General features: G+C 32.6%; 1 protein-coding gene across 1 annotated transcript; it reads right to left on the bottom strand.

The window, feature by feature from the left end:
• Nucleotides 1–2,338: 2,338 nt before the first annotated feature.
• On the bottom strand, nt 2,339–4,983 carry LOC148627920 (kappa-type opioid receptor-like). The gene has a single exon (XM_088581684.1). It carries the CDS (start codon nt 3,532–3,534, stop codon nt 2,422–2,424), a length of 1,113 nt encoding a protein of 370 aa, XP_088437810.1. The 5' UTR covers nt 3,535–4,983; the 3' UTR covers nt 2,339–2,421.
• Between the last annotated feature and the right edge of the window lie 16,158 nt (nt 4,984–21,141).

Below are 21,141 nucleotides of genomic sequence, written 5' to 3'. Positions count from 1 at the left end.
ACGAGCCTTTTGATATGTAAAGACAGTAAATATCAATGGTATTATAACACATACGTCTGGTATGCACATCAGCATTAATAATTCGTGAGTTGTTGGCGTTTTCTCCGTCAGAACATTGCGTGTCTAAATGATATCTGTTTTTTTTATTCGAGTTGGTCTTGTTTAACAAAATACGTTCATCAGACTAACAGTTGGAAACGGGGGAAAATGAGACATGCAGAACAAGCTTTAGGACAAAAGAGAAATCGAATCTCATTAACACAGAAAGATCGTTTGGAAATGAAATAAACGATATCCATTCTGCATCTCAACAATAATTTTTCATAACCAAATAAACTGCCCTTTGTAAAAAATCGTCTGATTATCCAGCAATGCAATCGCACTGTTTTAGTTCATAAAGTGGAAAGTTTTGAAAGGAAACATACAGTATTTTATGGACCTCAACAACATTTATATTTTATAACCCAATAAACTGCCGTTTGTAGATCCAGCAATATAACCGTACTGTGGTAAAGAATTCGTTTCATTTCTTAATGGGTACAATTGTTCTCTTGACAACCGTTTGTTCCGTTCTTAAGTTCTTTAAAATTAAGTTCGTATTATCGTCGATCTAGTCAGCCTAGGTCTCCTTGTCTACTTCAAACTTATTTTCCGATCAAAGCACCTGATGTATATGTTTATATACTTAATTTACATTTCAATCAGGGTACACAGAACTGTGGTTTGTTACTTAAACATTTCTTTTTTTGGTGTAGGTGTTTGTAAGAATCAGGCAAAATAGGAAAAATCAGAAACATACATATCAAAACCCCACCGATCTGACAATGTAATACCATTCAAGGATACTTTCTCCATTTGAAAAGAACCATTATTTTGATCTCAGCATCACTGGTTTTGCTCAGAAATTTTTCAATAGAGTGTTAGAAATATAAGCTTTTTGACAGAGTTATTTGCCCTTGAAATGTCCAGTTTGTAACTCAATGGTCCAACATATGGAAAATCTGATTTCCTTGATTCTGATGGTGAAAAAAGTCAAATGAAACTATCAAAACGGTGGGTTTTTTCATACCATGTTTCACCCACTGCCTGATTCTTACAGGTACTGACACTTTAGTAGTGAAATTGACAACAAGGCGGTTTCGCAATATCTACAGAACAAATTGTTTTTAAGTAAAACTTCTTTACGACTGTCGAATTCAATTTGAATTCTGATTGGAGCTTATGAGATGAATAAATTCATTAAATAAGACGAAAAAATACTAAATAACTTCCACTAAATGTATATTTTACTGCTATCGTTGATCCTTTCATTTAATTGACTTGAAATGATGCAAGTCAACTGCTGGCAAAAATGTCTGATTTTATACAGTTTTATCTGGGACGGATTATCCGTAGTTGACGTCATGACGTTATCGTTTAGTGCCTGGTAGAGCTCATTCACTATCTGCCGGTTCAAGGACTGCGTGTGACTTCATTCAGCCCGCATTGTGTACCGAACACACAAAAAACTGTATTGTTTTTAATTTAGAAAGAACATAAGTTCGATGTATTGTTAACTGATATGAGATTATATGACAAAACAAATAAAACAAAAACAAAAACAAAAAAAAAAAACAAACAAACAAACAAAGAAAAAAAAACAAAAAAAGGAAAAAAAACAAAAAAAAAACAAAATCAAAACAGAAAAAAATTTGAAAACAAGTATATAAAAAAATTTAAAAAGATCAATTGGGATACATTAATTGCATAATGCCATTTCCGTCACAGCCAATATGTTGTAAGTGGGTGTCTTAGATGCCGTCTTTGCAGTCTTACCTTCAGTCATAATCAACACTAAGAAGGGATTGGTTTTGAGTAAACAATTTGTTTTTGGATTTTGATCTTTTCATATTAATATGTGATTATTTGCTACCGATGACAGGTTTATACTCATTGAAACATGTGCAGCATATCGAAATTCTCAATATATATAGATGCCAAAAGAAATACAAATAAAACAACACCCTTGAACAATACAAACAATCATAGAAAAAAAAACAAAATTTAGAAATATATCCAAGCTCATAAAAGCAATCAACTATCGAAATGCTGTGCTGCATACAATTCCAACCTTTATGAAATATATGGAATATGCACCGTTTTATACATCTAACTTGGCAGAAATTATGATTTGGAAAAAAAATCGTTTTTTTACAATTTATATATATATTAACAAAATGTATAATAAAACAATAAAGCATCACCATATGTCGAAAATGAGTACTGTGATTAACGATATTAATGACAAATGTTTTATTTGAGTTCAGATGGCAATGTCAAAAACAAATCAGAATACACATTAATCATAATAAATAATTTTTAATGTAGTTTGAACACAAATGGAATGAATGTATACCAGTTGAACATCTACGATGTAAGAAATTATAAATTAAACAAACTCGTTCCTCTGTTACACTCATGGGATCTCCTATACAACGTTGATTTGATGGCGTCACGAAAATGTCGGTTTCGGTAGCCAATAATTATTGCCGTTACCGACGAATTTACGGATACCGGCACGTACAATAGCTGTGTTAGCATCCATCTATGTCCTTTGGAGAGATCAGGGTCTGACTCAATACTGAAAACGACAAGAATAGGAACCCAACATATAGCAGAAATCCCTGAGATTAAAAACACTGTCACAAATGCCTTGCCTTTTTGTCGTAAATGACGACGTTTCTTATGCCGGTGTTGAACGCTTTTTAAAAGCCTGTTTATCTTTGAAACTTGTGAAAGAGCAGTTTTGAATACAATAATATTAATCACAGTTATGGAGCTCAAAATCAAAATGCAACACACTTGCTCGACGATGCTAAACTCAAACGGGAAGACGTCTGCAACACATAAATGATAACGGTCCCAATTATTCTTCAGAACAAATGGTATCACTACATACAATAATCCAACAATGTATGCTAAAATACTGAAAAGTATAACATGACGGATCTTTATTTTACCATGAATGTCTGGGTGAAGAATACAGAGGTAGCGTTCAACTGATAAAAACAACAAAATGAACAACGCAATGAGGATCCCCCCATTTATGCACATAAAAAGCGTCATGCACACTATTTTCATGTGAAGTAAATCCCCAGGTCGTATTGTATATGTCGAATAGAATGATATACCAACAGTCATAATAACATTGGTAAATGCAAGATTAATGACAAGCATATCATGCTTGGTCCTCAAACACTTGAATTTTAAGAACACGGAAATCACAATGAAGTTCGTAATCCAAGAGGCAACGACTGAAACAGTCAAAATCGAAGCTATGACATCCTCGTATACGTGGATATTCATACTGTCATCAAATGTTTCGTTAAACGTTGAACTCCTGTTTCGGTTTAAAGTGACGGTTAGACCAGCAACGTCTTTGAAATCAACATCACTATCATCAATTGTGTTAGCATTAGTGAAATAATGGAACGAATTGTTGTTATTCTCATTTAAGATGATAGTATTAATGCCATTGTTTCCTGAGCATTCCATCCTAATCCATTGTTATCAAAAACTCTTGGTAATTCTGATTAATTCTTCAACGACCCTGACACAATCAAGAATTTAATGAGTTCCTATTATGAATTCCACATCACAGCCGACCATCTAATCGGCTGTAAGGTAGTTATGTCACATATATTAATTTTGGAACTAATGATCGGAAATAATTTTCTACCTTAGAGTTCTTTCTCATCAATTATCGATACAAAATGCCTCACAATGTGGTATTCGATAACACTTATCTCGAATTTGAAGCTAACTCATCATTGAAAGCTGCAAATAGAACTGTTCTCGTTGCAACATTCAAATGAATACAATTACATAACAACAACGGCAAAAAGGTGTTCCATGAAGTGATGCTCAATTTATTTAAAGGTTCAGGAATGCTTACAATGAAATATTCTTCCAAATGTCTAACACAACTCTTCAGTTAGATTCAGCTAGGGGATATCAACTGAAGCTTATGCCACTCCGTTAATCTGTACAATTTGATTGATTAGTACATTTTGCCAACATTATTCAAAATCTACATAATACAATATATATTTTGCTACAGTTTATGACTCTAACAACAGTTGTTCTCAAAATGTACTTTACCAATTATAATGGCATTAGTATACGAACTATACGAACAAGAACATTTTGCATCAAATATTTTCTTCTTTTTTTCGTTAGTCTTAATGTTCCTTAGGCAGTGATGCTAATGCTGTGTAAACCAAGATGGAAATTACTGTTTAGAAAAGTTCATTTAGAAGTCACGAATTGAGGTCTGGTAAATACAGACATCTCAGAATCATCAAAGTTCAAACAAAATCACTGTTATGACTTCAATATAGACAACATACGTCTGTTCTGTAATATCATCCTTGTGTTTTTCTTATGCCCAGAAAGTTTATATACATTAACTCCAAGCAGCACAGCACTCTTTGTTTTTTCATATAATAATAAGAATTATAAGAGATTAAACAAGCTCCAAAGAAAGATTGGATTCAGGAAAAGTCACTGCTAATAAAATAGTGTTATTTAACATATATAACATCACTTCCAGAATGCAAAGATGTCTGTCGTATATATTTTTTTATACATATTAAAAATGCTACGAGAAATGTTCCACATGGTGATATTTTCTTTTGTAAATTATTCTTCTTTTCCTCGTACTATCGTTGTTAAGGACACTATCCAATTACTGGTGTTTGCACAAATAGCGACTGTCTCAAATGAAATACATGAACAAAGTTTCTAAGATCAAAAGCCTGAAATGACTTTGCAATGGCTTATTTAATCCTTCTAAACACTGTGTCTATGTACTCATTACACGGCGTCTTCGTTACGTTCAAATGCAAAAAAGAAAAAAAACCCTAGCAGTGATTTATTATTATGCTCGGTAAAGTGTATCACTTGTCGCGTGTGTGAACATATCAGGAAATTGTGACATGAATTGTCATTGTTTACCAATATCGTTTCACCACTATATAGATAGTATATGGAACAGATGACGGTATTCGTTTAGTACCTGGTCAATTGTAGGTCAAAAGTACTCGTCGCCTTATACTGTTAGGTCAGTATTATCATTATCTGCGTTCAAGTTCATAATAAATATTCATGTATGCGAAAATATAAGCGACTACACAAAATATAATTCATTAATAATCATTATTCTTGACAACAAATTTAATTTATAGCTAGATCCAAGGCTCGTTATAATCGTATACTGATATGTTATAAGAATAAAATGTTTATGGCTTTCGGCTATTAGTCGTCATGTTGCATCATAGGTCTATGGTTGTATGGTATTGTCGATTATATTTACTGAAATATATTATAAAGATACTAGAAACACCTCAAAGGACGTCTTTTCTTGGATTTAAAAGGAAATGGAGTCGACGAAATTAAAATGAAAGTTTAGAATGAAACAAGAAATCAACATATCAGACAAACTTTTAGTTCTTGACATTTCATCATAATTTTCAGCGAAAGTTTCAACTTGCATGTACCCCTTTTCATTTATGACCTGTTTTATGAAATAATTTTGTATTTATTATATAACAACTGATTACAGCTAAATGTCATTTGGAGTTGACACGGTCAACATAACCACATCTAACGCAGATAATGTTATTCAAACAACATAACCTAAACAAACGGTATAGTAAATAAACTTATAATTACACGTTGAATAAGCAGATAAATTATTTCTCACAGCACTTTTGCTTTCAAATCAGACTGGACAAATGCATGCATTATATAAGTTGTTTTACTTCACAAAGACGGGGTTCGAACACCTGAAGTCGGAGTGATCGCGTTACCATATGACCAACTGGACGACTGAAACCATACATGATCAGCAAGCAAGTAGATTGAAACCAAATCTAACCTGAAGACAAAATTATTTAATGAAACTAATTAGACGATTGAAACATGGAAGCAATAATTGTACAGATATGTCAGAGAAATGCTCGCGAGACAAGAGCATAGACAATAAAAGAGAACAAAAGGGCACCATCAAGCTTTCAACATTAACAAACCCACAGAATGAACGACAAGCACCTTCAACTGGTCGGTACTAGTAAATCAAAAAATCTACAAGAGCGTTTCCATTTATTATTCTAATTACATGATTTGCATACCGAGGGGGATCACCGTCAAACCGACTGTTTTGAAGTAAAAGAAAAACAATATTATCGTTTTTTTTTGGCCGTCATAACAGTTCTGTAGTTTACTTCTTTTAAGATTTTTCGCCAAAATGAATCAATGGTCTATCTTGACAGCAAGTCGACACAAAGTGCATGTATATAAAACGACTAAATACCTTTTCAAAGTGTGGCCGTCATTCCTTACGATGTTGGTTACGACCCGAATCTTATCCTCGGATAATAAATAACAACAAACAAAACTATGCATCTAGTCAGGTACTAAAATGCTTTATATTCGAATGAAAATCCATGATGTCCAATAGGCTAGCTATAGGTTCACACCCATTTTCAAAGTAGTCGATATATCATTTTTATGGACTTAATACTAAAACGGTAAAAAATGTTGAATGAAAGGACAAGAATACAAATTGCACAACATAGTCATTGTGTTAAAAATTAGAAATAATTCACAATTAAAAAATCCCGCGAAAGCAACTAGATAAGTATTACCATAGCTGCAATTATTTTATTTTGTTGTCATTGTATTTTATACACTTTGGTTTTGAATCGGAAAACTTTAAAGTAGATCTTCGATTCTAATATGACGAGCTTCAAACTCTTTTGACCACATCAATGGTAAAAAAGTAATATAAACACATGACCAACATTTCGTTCAACACATAAACATCCTACCATTTGGGTCCACCCTCGCTCCCTCAAACTCCTGACATCACTCATTCATATTTAGGGGGTATCGTCCAGCCAATTCCGATTGGTTGCTTCTCACTAGATGGCGCTGGACGATACCCGCTAAATATGAATGAGTGATGTCAGGGATTTGAGGGAGCGAGGGTGGACTCAAAATCCTGACCTGGGAGGATGACACATAAGCTGTGTCCATAAAACATATATGAAGAGACTAGTCATATTAGAATCGAAATAAATCGCGGAAACTCCATTTTATCATTGTTTTACCACAGAATGCCATTTATGTCGCATTATTTTTAATAACGTCATAAATGGCCAGTCCATCGTAAAACAATGATAAATGAAGTTTCGTACTTTATTTCGATTCTAATATGACGAGTTTCTTCATATTTTTTATAGACTTTATTCCAAAACATAAGTGGTAAAACGTCAGTGCTCCAACTCTACAAGACCAAAATGAAATCAACGAATCACAGGGAAGTATTTACTCTTCGCCAGTATAGCCTGGAGGATTCCGGTTTTGACAACAATTTTTCAATACTTTTGCATTCAATTTCATTTATCACGAACAGACTAAGCACTTTTGTCATGAAATCAAAGCATTAATTTGTAAAAGGTCGCCGTCAGAGAAAACTGAGGAAGAATCAGAATGTATGGGTGCGTTAGAAGATTGGTAATCGTCCTTCGGCTATTATAAATTGCGAAATGAGTTCACGTTCAGATGAATTTTGCTTATTTTTTTTTATTGGAAATGAAGAAAGCTCTTTTTATAGAACCACAGGCGGTTTGTATGGTCAATAGCTACTTCGCTCGGTAAAGTGCGGTTTGTTTATTACATTTTTGTGCATGATTCGGTTTCTCTATATGTTGCTCATCGTTTTCATTTTTTTTGTCCAATATCTAAAATACACGAAAAGTAAACATTAAGTTTAATTTTCGAGTTTTGAATATTGCTTTAATAATGACTGGTTTTCCTGATATTCCCGTCTCTTAAATAATGTAAATAAAAGTGACAGTGTGAAATTAATAGTAGATTTAAAGTTCATGTACCTGCTGCCCATTTTTTTGGTGACCTGCTTAATTACCCTGCGGTAGTAGTAGAGTAAATGAGGTGAAGAGGAGCGTGATGTGACCTTACAAGAACTTGACCTTCAAGACATGACTAAACTAGTAAGATGCGGGGATGGCAACCAATTCCGTCGCTTAAGAATTTAAACAAAAGTAAATAGACAAATTAATCTTAGTCTGTCCTTGTAATATGACTTTTAGTAGAAGGACATTATAAAATAAATATTTACTAGATAAAAGTATGTTCGTTTATGTTATTCGTGCAATCTACGATACATCTTTGAATTAGATCAGTGAAAAGTTAAATAAGAAATAATTACTAAGGTGTATACGTGACTTGGGGATAATTGAAATAAATGATATTAGTACGGTTACAAATAGATAGTTTTGTCATAATTCTTAAACTAAATCGTATGTTTGCTTGTTCTGCAACACGAGGAGCATATACTCAAACAACATATTATTTCAAACATGCTTTAAGTTATCGATCTACGCTTGATCATCTAGGAAAACAACGATAAAGCGAAATCAAAAACGCAAAAGTAACAACACAAGGCAAAGGAAACAAACATTGAGAGAAGAACAACAACCAAAATACAACAAATTTGAAAGAGTTCAGGTCAGACATAACACGAAATAATGACTAAACAGTTGCAGTTTGCACAATTCATCAGTATGTTAATAACTAGTAACATCAGTATGTTATCAATAAATAATTGGTGTTGAAGTGATGACTTCAAGTAACCCAACTCTAAAAGGCTCTGGCAACTCCATCAGAAGAAAAATGAGCGTTGACAGTCGACAGGAAAATGTCAGGGACGTATACACAGATATATGAAAAAATAACGGTATATATAATATTTAATTTTTTTTTGTGCACTCCACAGTGTTGTAGAACTGCCTAATTTTGGACTTGTAATCTGATGCTTTGTAACATTTATCACTTTAAAAATTGTCAAGCATCTGTAAATCTATATATCTAGAAATAGCTCAAGCCAAGGCCTTCAGAATGCAGTAAAAATTTTCTGGAAAAAATTACCCACAGCAAATAGGGTTACCATAGAAACCATGCAAAAATAAGCGAAAATTTGCGAAAAAGTTGATAAAATCAGGATTAAAAATATCAAATTTCCCGCAAAATATCTTAAATTTTATTTCATGCTCTGAAACTGTCCAAACCTTTTCCTTGGAAAACCCCTTCCTCATATGGGCATCGCCGGTTAGATTTTTAGCTATTTGACTTTGTAATCCACTTATCAAATTTAGCATTGTAAAAAAATTACTTACTTTCACTTTCACAATGAAGTCAAATTGACATTGAAAAAGCTCCTTCAACATTGAAAATATATGAAACATTGCAAAATACTTTTAAAAGTCCCCTTTGTCAGAAATTGTTTTATCGACAAAAGAGTCTTCATTTTCAATCACTATAGCAACCACCGGTTTCCATTAATGTCATTTTTCATCCCTAGCCAAAAGTGCGAAACTAAACTGTGGAGTGCTGGCTTGTTTTCCTTTTCTTCAGTGTTTACATGTAATTATACAATATACTTTCTGCTGTTGATTACATTGTGTATTTGGATCTTTTCTGTTTGGCATATTCATGTTTTTGACATGACTTTTGATTTTGATACAAATTTAATCCCTCTGTTTTGATGCTTTAGTATTTTATCATTGTTGGCTATGAACACCGTTTTATACAATTATACAACCTCGATCATAACACTATCTTAAGAATTCAGGAGAAAAAAAAAGGTATTTTCTGAAATTATTCATCTTTAGAAAGCAGTCGCATTTACAGAGTACATAAGCACCTCTAATATCTGTGGGGTTTTGAAAAAATGTTCTTACTCAAAAGTATTAGTAACCTCTACGGTTCCAACAGTCGGAAACGCAGGATAAATATCCAACCTTTGGTTTAAAAAGAAAGCGGTTCTTATCCGTGAACTTTCTTTCAACCCCCTTAATACCACTGAAAATGTCTGTAAGCAGGATAAGATCTCATCAATAATCAAATGTCCAACATCAGTTTAATTTCCATTTGTTTTTAATTTTCGATGATTGATAACAACACGGACATCTGCTTTCATTTGAAACAATGTAATTATTGATGACCATTATGTCTAGATTTCCCTAGCTTATTGGTGTGGTCAACAGCAATGCCAATTCTATAGCAATAAGGTGAACAATCTATCCGTGTTTCTCATGCCAAATATTTTTAGACTCATAGATGGACAATAACGTATATAAATTGCTTGCCGTATCCACTGAGTTACATGTTTGAACGTAGTAAATTATTTTTAATACCAACTCCATTAAGTTAATTTTTCCCTCACGTTTCGAAATTTTTAACTTTGAAACAAGTAATCTATATAAGCACTCGCCTATTCAAGCAAAAAATAAACGTTTCAAGGAATATTTTCCATATATATTATAATATATTACATTAATATCAGCTTTGAAACTGTTTAATATAATATAATATAATATCCACGGAATCATACAAAGCAATCGTTATGATTTAAAGAAGGAAGACATCTTCACAAGAAATTTAAACAGGTTTGCCCTACTTTCAGAATTTGCACAATAATCGATTTCTCTACCAAACTTGGTGGTAATGAAATGAACTGTAATTCAACTTATTTCAACCAACACGTGGAGTTCCTATTTCAAAATATATCTTACATAATTCACTCACTTACTAAAAACCCATTATTAAGCATTTACCAAATTTTAAAATTATATAGCAAATCAAGGATATTCAAATGTGAAATAGTTTTTAATTTGTTGATCGATAATTATTGGTTATCCGATGACAGGGAAATAAGGGTACTATTTTATCATGTCGAATAAAGAAATCTTATATCTCGTATTGCGGTTCTGTCAGAAAACTAACAAATGCAACAATAACATCAACACGATAATACACTTCGTATGCTATCAAAAGCCAGTGAGGACCTGTTGACCTATTATGTCCATTTTTTTATATGAACTTGTCGGTCATATGTTATAAAAGTTATAAGTCGTTAGGTACTTCGTTTTCATTGGTTCGTATAAAGTCTTAATTTTCGAAAGTAAATGCCACATACATGAAAGGCAAATACAATTTTCTTATGGGGAGAGAGTGGGGTCTGGGAGTTTATTGAGAGATTTTATTGGCCCAAGCGCAGATTAAAATAATTATAACAGATGTTACAATTTTTATCAAATATAACCTACATTGCAAAGCAAGGAAGGAAATGTTGAATTAAAATATTGTTTTATGTCAATGGCTGAGTGAAAAACAATTGGCTGAAAATTTAATCCCCCTACCCCCCCCTACCCAACAAAATGTCATCCCTCTCGCTAATAAAATGGTCAATGCCTTCGTAACGGTGATATTTTGATTTCCACACCTCATATTAAATTACTATATGTGTTACACAAGATATTTTTAACATGTTTCAGAAAGTCCCACATGTCGTGTTAATTGTGTACATTTTTGTGACATTTTCTGACGTAAACTACTGTTTATTTATTACATGTATGTACTATAATATTTCTACGAAAGACCATTTAGCTCATTTTCGTAGACTAGAAAAAAAGTTATAAAAACTTTCGCTAAATAACACAAAACATACACTTAATAACCCAAAGCTTTCGCGAAATAACGCGAAATATTTGATACATATTATTAATTCAGAAATAACAAAAATAAAACGTATGTATCTGTTACGCAAGCCGATAAGTGCTAGGTAACAAAATATTTAATTTAACAGAGGTATATAAATTATCTAGTTGCCCCTAAATGATAGACATTTGAAAAAAAAAATGAAATCTTGGTCTCCATTGATTTTTTTCAAAAAGAACATCGTTTAGCTAGATCCTTTAATCTCAGCTTCCGCTATATATATGACGTATTATCGTTAAACAATCCTAATTTCGGGGATTTGATACATCGCATCTACCCCAACGATCTTGAGATAAAGGATACTACAGACACCGTGAAGTCAACCTCATATCTTGACCTACACTTATAAATCGATGGTAAAGGAAAACTATTGACCAAACTTTACGACAAGCGTGATGACTTTTCATTCAAAATTGTCAACTTTCCTTTCATCTGTGGCAAAATCCCTTCAGCATCTGCGTATGGAGTGTTCATATCATAACTCATACGTTATGCTAGAGCTTGCCAAAACTACGCAGACGTTTTGTATCGCGCTAGAACTCTAACAAATAGGCTTCTGGAACAGGGTTATGTTGCTACAAGATTGAAGTCATCACTACAGAAGTTTTATGGTCGTCATCATGAACTCGTGGATCATTATGGCTTATCCATCTTCACCATGAAAAATGATTTATTCAACGAGTCATAGTTTTTCTTTCCTCGTTTGTCTACCCCAGACTTGACTTTTTATGAGCAACTGGGCGGGTGTTTCTAGAAAAGGAGAGGACGCTTACCCTACCGGTGCACCTGGTCCATGCTCCCAGTTTTTAGCGGAGTCCGAGTTGCTCATTTACTTTTGTTACTTTGTATGTAAGATTTTAGTTACTTTAAGTTCTTTGTTGTGTATGTCTGTTTTCCACGTCCGGTCTTTGTCCCCGGATTACATTCTTTTGATAACCGCTATAACCTTGGTTCCCTTGATTGCTCCTTCACAAATCAATTTTAGTCTACGTACATGAGCTCAATAGGCTTTGATGTAAATTATAATTGAAAAAAAAACTAACGTATAATACCAAGGCAAAGTGCCAAAAAGGACAAACGATCGGAACTACGTCTTTATTGCAAAAGCTACATGAAATTGTACATACCATGGAGTTGTTCATGTAATGACATAGTAGTAATGGTATCATAGCAAAAATAAAATGCATATAAACAGGGGACATCCATTAATCATATAAGCTCTAACATTTATTCATGACAAAAACTCGCACGGGGATAACACACTAAGTTCCGTAAAAAGAACAGTCTTGATAACTTACAATGTAAATAATTTGTTTACTTAAGCCTTCAAGTAATAGTACTTTGACAAGTATTCATTTTTATATTGTCTGTATGCTGGACACACAAAATAACGAAATGATAATTATAATTAGTAACCTCTCGATAGTACTATATTATATTATAGTATTTTTTTCCAATCTTGCATTGGAAGGAGAAATCTTGACCAGAGATGTCACATTTGAACGTCATGAAAAGCTTTAAGCAGATGTACACCACTTTCTGAAGTTGAACAACTATTTCTTCGCCAACCATGGTACGATGTACTAGTTCCAACTAACATGATGTAATTCTAATTTCATAATATGTTTTGCATGTTTCACCTATTTACCGAAGATTAATAATAAGAATTTATTACATTTAAGATTAATCCTCAAAACGGAACTGTAAAACATGAAATATCGGAATGATTATTGTTATTCCAATAGACGTATATTGAATTGAATTGAGAAACTTGAGATCCCCCATGTGTATAAACACAATCATAATATAATTCTTTGTAATATGGTAGTTGTGTTTTAATTTTTTCACCATCACGAATCATCATATTAATTTTGCGTGTATACAATATGTTGTATATAAATACAAAAGAATTCAGTAAACTGTATAATGTTAAATTTAAATGAAAACCTGCAAATAATAACAATGAGCGCATATTATAGAACAAAGTGTCCATAATAATTGAATGCGTGTCCAAGAGAACGACGATGCACCCTCAATATTTTTATCTGTCCTTAAAAACAGAAGCTTCCAAACACATTCTAAGCAAATTATATTACTGACGAGACGGTTGATTCTAGGATCCGGGTACAAATGATTCCATGTTTATTATCTTGACAATGATGTAACAGAAGATAAACATAAACAATTTAAGGCGTAAACCATTTTAATTGCGAGGAGGCCTGGAATTTTATGAAAGAAATATGCAATATTCTCAAAATATTATTCTTTCCCTTTATTAGATATATTATCCCTTATTGTCATTATTTGTCTAATTAATTTCATTTAGAAACTATACAGACCATACAGACAATTGACAGTATTAGCATGTATAACTGACTTGTGTTATATATATATATTTTCATGTATTTAGATGCTCTTTTGTATTGTATGTTGTTCTATGGAGAAGACTCAAATAACCATAGCCTTCTTCCCAATCCTTTTCACTACTGAATAAAACTTGTTTAAACAAAATACATTATGATGTGCAGACATAAAATTATGTGCGCCTAAAAAATATTTTTTTTACATAAAAACTGAACCCAAAGGAAGACTTTCATTTTAAAGAGTAATCAAGGGAACCAAGGCTATAGCGGTAATCAAACGAATGTAATCCAGGGACAAAGACCAGACATGGAAAACAGACATACACAACAAAGAACATAAAGTAACTAAAATCATACATACAAAGTAACAAAAGTAAATGAGCAACTCGGACTCCACAAAAAACTGGGAGCATGGACAAGGTGCACCGGTAGGGTAAGCGTCCTCTGCTTTTCTACAAACACCCGCCGAGTTGCTCATAAAAAGTCCGGGGTAGACAAACGAGGGAAGGAAAACTATGACCCGTTGAATAAATCAGTTTTCATAGTGCTGATGGATACACCATAACGATCCACGAGTTCATGATGACGACCATAAAACTTCTGTAGTGATGACTTCAATCTTGTAGTAACATAACCCTGTTCCAGAAGCCTATTTGTTAGAGTTCTAGCGCGATACAAAAAGTCTGCGTAGTTTCGGCAAGCTCTGGCATAACGTATGAGTTGTGATAAGAACACTCCATACGCAAGAATAACGCAGCAAAAGTTTAAATATCTGTGTGTCCATCAATAGGTTGTCTTTCTTTGTATAAATATCTAATCTGTTGTTTAAATGTTGTGGTATGCTATGCATAAAATCTTTCCAAGTTACACAGATTTGTTTGTAGTCAATGTGTAATTTGTGGTCAAATAAGTTCCATGTTTGTTGGAAGATAATTATGAACCATATAGACATTTTGTATCGTGCTAGACTTCTTACAGTTCGGATTCCGAAACAGGGTTATGTTGTTTCAAAATTGAAATCATTATAACAAAAGTTGTATGATCGTTACCATGAACTCGCGGATCATTATTGTGCATCCATCTGCACCACGCGAACGATTTGTTCACCCTGTCACAGTTTTTCTGTCCTCGTTCGACTACCCCGGACATGCCATTGTATGAACAATTTGACGGGTATTTCTAGAAAAGCAGCGGACGCTTAACCTACCGATTTACCCGATTCATGCTCCCATCTTTCAGTGGGGTCCGGATTTTTTCATTTACTTTTGTTTCTTTGCCCGTGTTAATTTGGTTATTTCATATTCTTTATTGTGATCACTATTTTATTACAGCATCCCTACAGTAAACGACTTTGTGTTAATTCAGGTTACACCAAACCTGCTTTACTTTGAATAATTAGATTTAGAAAAAAATGGAAAAAAAAGTTGAGTTTATTGTTTACTTTGACTTTATGAACATTTCTAACGTAAATTACTGTTTAATCATTTTCAATTATGCTTCAGAAGTAAGTATTGATAAACTACAGTACATAAACAACAAAGGTAAGTTAATAAGTACTCTTTTTTTTTGTAAAAAAAAACATAATTTGATTTGAACTTCAATAAAACCCTAGTACTGCGTTAGACATAATTTGCCATCTAGAGAAACACTTAAAAGACTCATATTTGTGCCCACAAGTCAATTAGTCTATATTTTTTAGTGTCTTGGTGGCCTTATCAAGAAGAAAAACAAAACAGAGGGCAGTTTAGTAATTTCTTGGTTTTTTGAGAACGTCACACTAGTAATGTATTTGCATTTTTCATTTTTACATTCCTGACATAAATGGGACTTTTTGCCAAAACATGAAGATGTGGGTATTAATTTTTTATTTACTAACATAAAAACAAAAATACTTACAACAAAAGTTTCTATAATGTCTATGCCGAATCCCCTTTAGATTCAGGGCTTGTTCTGATAAAGCAGGTGTTTAGTTTATACAGGTTCAAAAGCATGTAAACTGATATGAAGGGACTTCTGAAGATATCTGGTTTACGCAGGTTTCAAGTTTATCCAGGGTTCGATTCAATAAGGTTTTACTGTGTTGTGTTAGACGCGCATTAACTTACCACTGTGTGGAAGTGGAACAGAATGAGGTACCATACAAATATCTTCGTTTTCATCAATAACTAAGACAAGCGAGACCTTTTTGAAGCATTCAGATACTTTAAGGAATGAAAATGCAAAGCTCTAGTTTTGGATTAACCAAATGGTTTAACTTTAATGTCATTTTTTTCATCGAAAATCACATTATTTTCACCAATTTTCAACCGTGTGTCAAGTAATTCAAGAGAATAATATGTAATGATTTCTGTAACATACGACAGAAAGCGTACAACAAGAATAATTTTTTTCATGAATGATTTTAAGTATGAGTTTCATAACTCATAATAAATTATTCGTACAACAAACGTCCGAAAATTAATAAGTAAGGAAGATATCATAGAAATCAAAGGAAAGGTACATGTAGGGATTCATGCACAAGCGCACTGCTTTCAATTAATGAAAGAAAAACACGTTAAAAAATTATTTTTCACTAAAATTATATTTTGTTTATCAATTTTTTTCCTTTTGTTTAGTGTAAGAGATAGACTAATTCCGATTAAAAAAGAACCCAAAAATTGTTGAAAATCTACAATTCTTTCTTTGTACTACTATAGTTGACAATGTCGTTGCAGTTATGTGCATTGGCACGACCAGTTTTTTTACATAAACATCACTAAACGCCCAAAAAGTAAATATCGATTGACATTTATCGTATTTTTTTGTCTGAATATCTAGGAGAATTTGACGTTAAAACGAAATAGATAATGATTGAATTTGAACAGCTGTCGACTAGGTATACTTGTTTTATTTTCATATTTGAATTGTGCGGTCAGAAAAAAAAATGTATGTTTGTTAATACACAGTTAAAGTAAAAACTAAATATTTCAAATATTGTGGCCAGGCGAAATAACAGCGGCAATAATATTATCTACTAAAATAAATGATAAAAAAAGTCACACAGATGAATTATTTACAATATTTCATTACATTTTCCGAAATATAAGTTTGTTTATGCTATTTTATCATCACTTACAAAAATGGTCACTTGCCAAAAAAAAAAAGTACATTCTTCGAATGTCAAAACGCCCTAAATAACTGTCCCATCAGTGATTAATCGCTTCTTATTTTTGTATACTGTAAGGCAGATGTATATATTTTCATGCTTCTTTCAATATTACATTAACTAAGATTTATTTTTCTTCATAATTTGATAACATTTGAAGATGTGAGCTATGACTGAATATTATACGAAACTATAAGATCCTTACTCTGTATAACAGGTTATCGGCAAATTCCTGTCAGACTGAAACCAGGCTCTGAGTGCTTCTGTCATAGGTTTCATTCGTATTGATTACCGTTATGAGGACACAGTCCTCTTTTAACAAAAAAAAATGATATTGGGAATAAAACCAGCGTTTGCTACAACAAAATAAATGGTGGGAAAGAGAAATCAAGGGAACCAAGATTCTCGTGGTAATCAAAAGAATGTAATCCAGGGACAAAGACCAGACATGGAAAACAGACATACACTACAAAGAACATAAAGTAACTAAAATCATACATACAAAGTAAATAAGCAACTCGGATTGTACTAAAAACGGGGAGCACGGACCAGGTGCACCGGTAGGGTGAGCGTCCTCTGCTTTTATAAAAGGACAGGACTAAGAAGAAAGAAACAAAAATGATATTGATTTTCATCTTTCTAGCGTCTTTCAAAAATTACAAAACTTTACTTTTATCTTCTATTAAAACCACCAGTACTGCACTGAGAGACGACTGCGACTACATTTACGTTCGTTTCTTTGTTTGTGTTATTTTTAATGTTTCGTGCTCTTTGTTGTGTGTGTCTCTTTCCCCTTGTTCTTTATCCTTTGATTATATTATTTTAATTACTGTTTGAATCCTGTTCCCTTGACACGGTTAAAAGATCGTTTCTCGTTGGTGCAGGCGGATATATCATACTAATTTTTTTTTTTAAATTTGAAATTTTCCCCGCTATTGAGGCCCAATTTCGGCCTAAAAATGACAAAAATCAACACATAAATTTATATTAATAAAAATCATCGATTTTATTTTTTTCTTACAAAATTATGTTGAATGTTTTTAGGAAAGAAAAGAGGTGGTCACCTGACTATTTACAGAGATATACAGAAAATTGTCAGACCACTCTCCTATTTCTAATTTAATATTTGGTAATACAAATTCGATGGATTGGAATTAAAATTCGAATAGGGTTTTTTATTTGCATTTTAATACTAAGCAGCTTTCCAAAATAGTTTGACAAAAAAAAAATTAAAAAATAAATAAAAATAATAATAATAAAGAGAACCATGATTAATTCACATGGAATAGTTTACAGATTCCCTGAAATGAGAAAATTTGAAATTTTAAATATTCCACGAAATGGGGGAGGGGGGCACTTTAATTCATTGCAGTGTTTGTACATGGAATTTTTCTCGTTTGAACCCATGGTCATTCTACTCCCCCTTTTATATTGACAATGAGAAGAAATATTACTTTATACCACAAACATGTTTGCTTGACTGCTATGCTGTAACCGTTTTTTGTTGTGGTTTTGTGAAAAAGAAAATTGTGAGGCAAATCAATAGACCGTTGAAATATAAATGTAATTCGGGAAAAGGAGACGTCAATTTGATCTGGTCACAGAGCCCCAAAACCTGAAAAATAAAATTCTGACGACATCAGTTTCAAAGGCTTTGATTGGGGTTACCATGGAATAAAGAATATTCTCTGACGTGTTTACAAGTTATGTGGTGTTGGGGCTTGAAATCATTAGCACTTGAAATAATATATGTATTTCAGTTCCATTGTGTCACTGTTGCTTTTTTCGTATGACTTATTAATCAGTTTTTGTCATTTTTCACAAAAGGTCAAGGGCCTAATTCATTATTAGTCTGAAAAAAAAAAAATAAAAAAAAAAAAATAAAATAAAATAGAATAAAATAAATTCCACGACTTTTCAACGTCAAAAAACCTTGTTTTCTATTTCATCGATAATGCTGAATAATAACGTTTATGCCCATATAAAAAGTAGCAAAGAAAGTGACGTTGCCGTAAAATACTCATCAATATTAGTAACATATGTTCTACTTAAAACTATATTTTTCTAACATACATAGTTTGAAGGGTGATATCAATTATAAAAAAAAAATTCATAATTGCTTACCTTATATAAACTTTCTTCAGAAGAAGCCACACAAATTAATTAGGTACATTAATTTTATGACATTTTCTGACGTAAATAACCATCTTTTACAATGTATTTTTTTTAAAAAGCTTACTTACAGTACAATGTCATGTTGGTCAACGTTTTATGTAAACCTCTATTTTCGGCATAAAAATGTACAATGTGCCAATCAATATGAAAATTCAGACACTACCAATGTTAGATGTATTTTTTCATGGTACAGAAAAAACCCAGCGAACAAACGATGCTTTTTGTCTGCATACCCCGTATTTTTTGTGTAACTATTATAGTCCTTTATTTATTTTGGATTAATCAAACGTACCTCTCCCACATCAATCAACTGAATCAAAAACGACAACTCTTACAAAGTAAAGTACCAATAAAATACACCATTTACTTTATTTCTTTATATCAAAAGGGCAACAACTGAACAAAAATCTAGGACTGGTTTTGTGGTCTGTTACTGAATAATAAATAATTGGATCTGGTGGTTTTTTTATATGCATGAATCATAAACTGTCTGATTTTTAAAAATAAAAAAAGCAGTGTAAAATGCACGATTTAAGCTATTCGAATTATGTCCTCACCGGATTGGGTTCTCTCCGCAATGATTATTTCGCACGAACATGATTTTTTGTACTCCGCATAAATTTCATTTTGTAATGAACTACTGCAATGCTTTTAATCAAATAATCATGGATAATTTGTTCTAGTAATCATATTATCACAAAAAGAGTCAATTAATCATATCATATACAACCTGTCTAGTCTCACACAACGTGGTTTGTAAAAAACGGTTGTCGAAGTTTGCAGTACTGGGATAAATTCAATTTTAGCTGTATCACCAATAACAGTTCCACAATGCAAGTATTTTAAAAGTAGTGCAATTACAAGCCAGGCCTGTTATTTATACAATATTAAAACAATGGAATAATTTCGAAACTGAGGTTATCATTCCCGAATACCATAATTCCCAAAATTCCGAGATTGTTATATTTATAAAATAAGTAATTTTGATGCAGTTATGATTTATCAAAAAAAGTTTTTTTTTATTGTATTATTACATTGAAAATGAGCAGAAAATAGACACACCTATATTGGTTGTTTTTCTTTTTTTTTCTTTTTTGTTTTGTTTTTTTTTCTGAATGCAATACCTGGTTATTTTTTCCATTGCTTTATCATCATCATATCCTCTTAGTGTTATGCAACACATAAGGCGTCCACCAGGGTCCTCCATCCAGCTCTGTCTTTTGCCTTTCTTTCCATGTCACCTTAACTGATTCCATTCGTTTTAATCTCCCAATTTAACGTCCTTCTTCTTGTATCCTTTGGTCTTCCTGGTTTCCTTCCGTCAGTTGGTGTCCTAAATGCTTTCTTTGCATACCCAATGTTATCGATTTTTCCACAAGCCCTGTATATTTCCATCTCCTTTTCTTTATTTTATTTTAGAAATAACAAAATTCACTTATTCTTGATACTTCCAGATTGTATATGTTCATTTATTTGATACCTTGCGCTTACTTTCCTGGCTCGTACATTGTTCTAACATTACAACATCCAAATTTTTAAATGTTCTTTGGAGACAGGATGGATTGTTTCGGAGATATTATGCTCATCATGTTCTGAATAAGAGCACCGTTGTCTTCCTGACTGCACAAAGCTAAATATTGTCCCTGGTTTCGTTTCTGTAGCTTGATGTTTTCCCATGTTTCCATGGTCCTCTGGTTGAGATACTATCCTAACGCATGACCTACACTATGTTGGGTCGGGTTTATTATCAAGGTTTCCTTCCAATAGACAATTGTATTCCCATACTAACGAGTTACGTCTACCATGATTTTCTCTCTGGATTTACTTCTTTGACTT

Source organism: Perna viridis, chromosome 1 (genome assembly GCF_037379345.1).
Source record: "Perna viridis isolate PV_CMFRI_1.1 ecotype Kerala chromosome 1, ASM3737934v1, whole genome shotgun sequence".
Lineage (NCBI taxonomy): Eukaryota > Metazoa > Mollusca > Bivalvia > Mytilida > Mytilidae > Perna > Perna viridis.
This window is presented reverse-complemented; position numbering and strand designations above follow the sequence as displayed.

Bases quoted from the DNA above. Each gene is read 5' to 3' on its own strand.
- LOC148627920 (XM_088581684.1), bottom strand. From the start codon at position 3,534: ATGGAATGCTCAGGAAACAATGGCATTAATACTATCATCTTAAATGAG.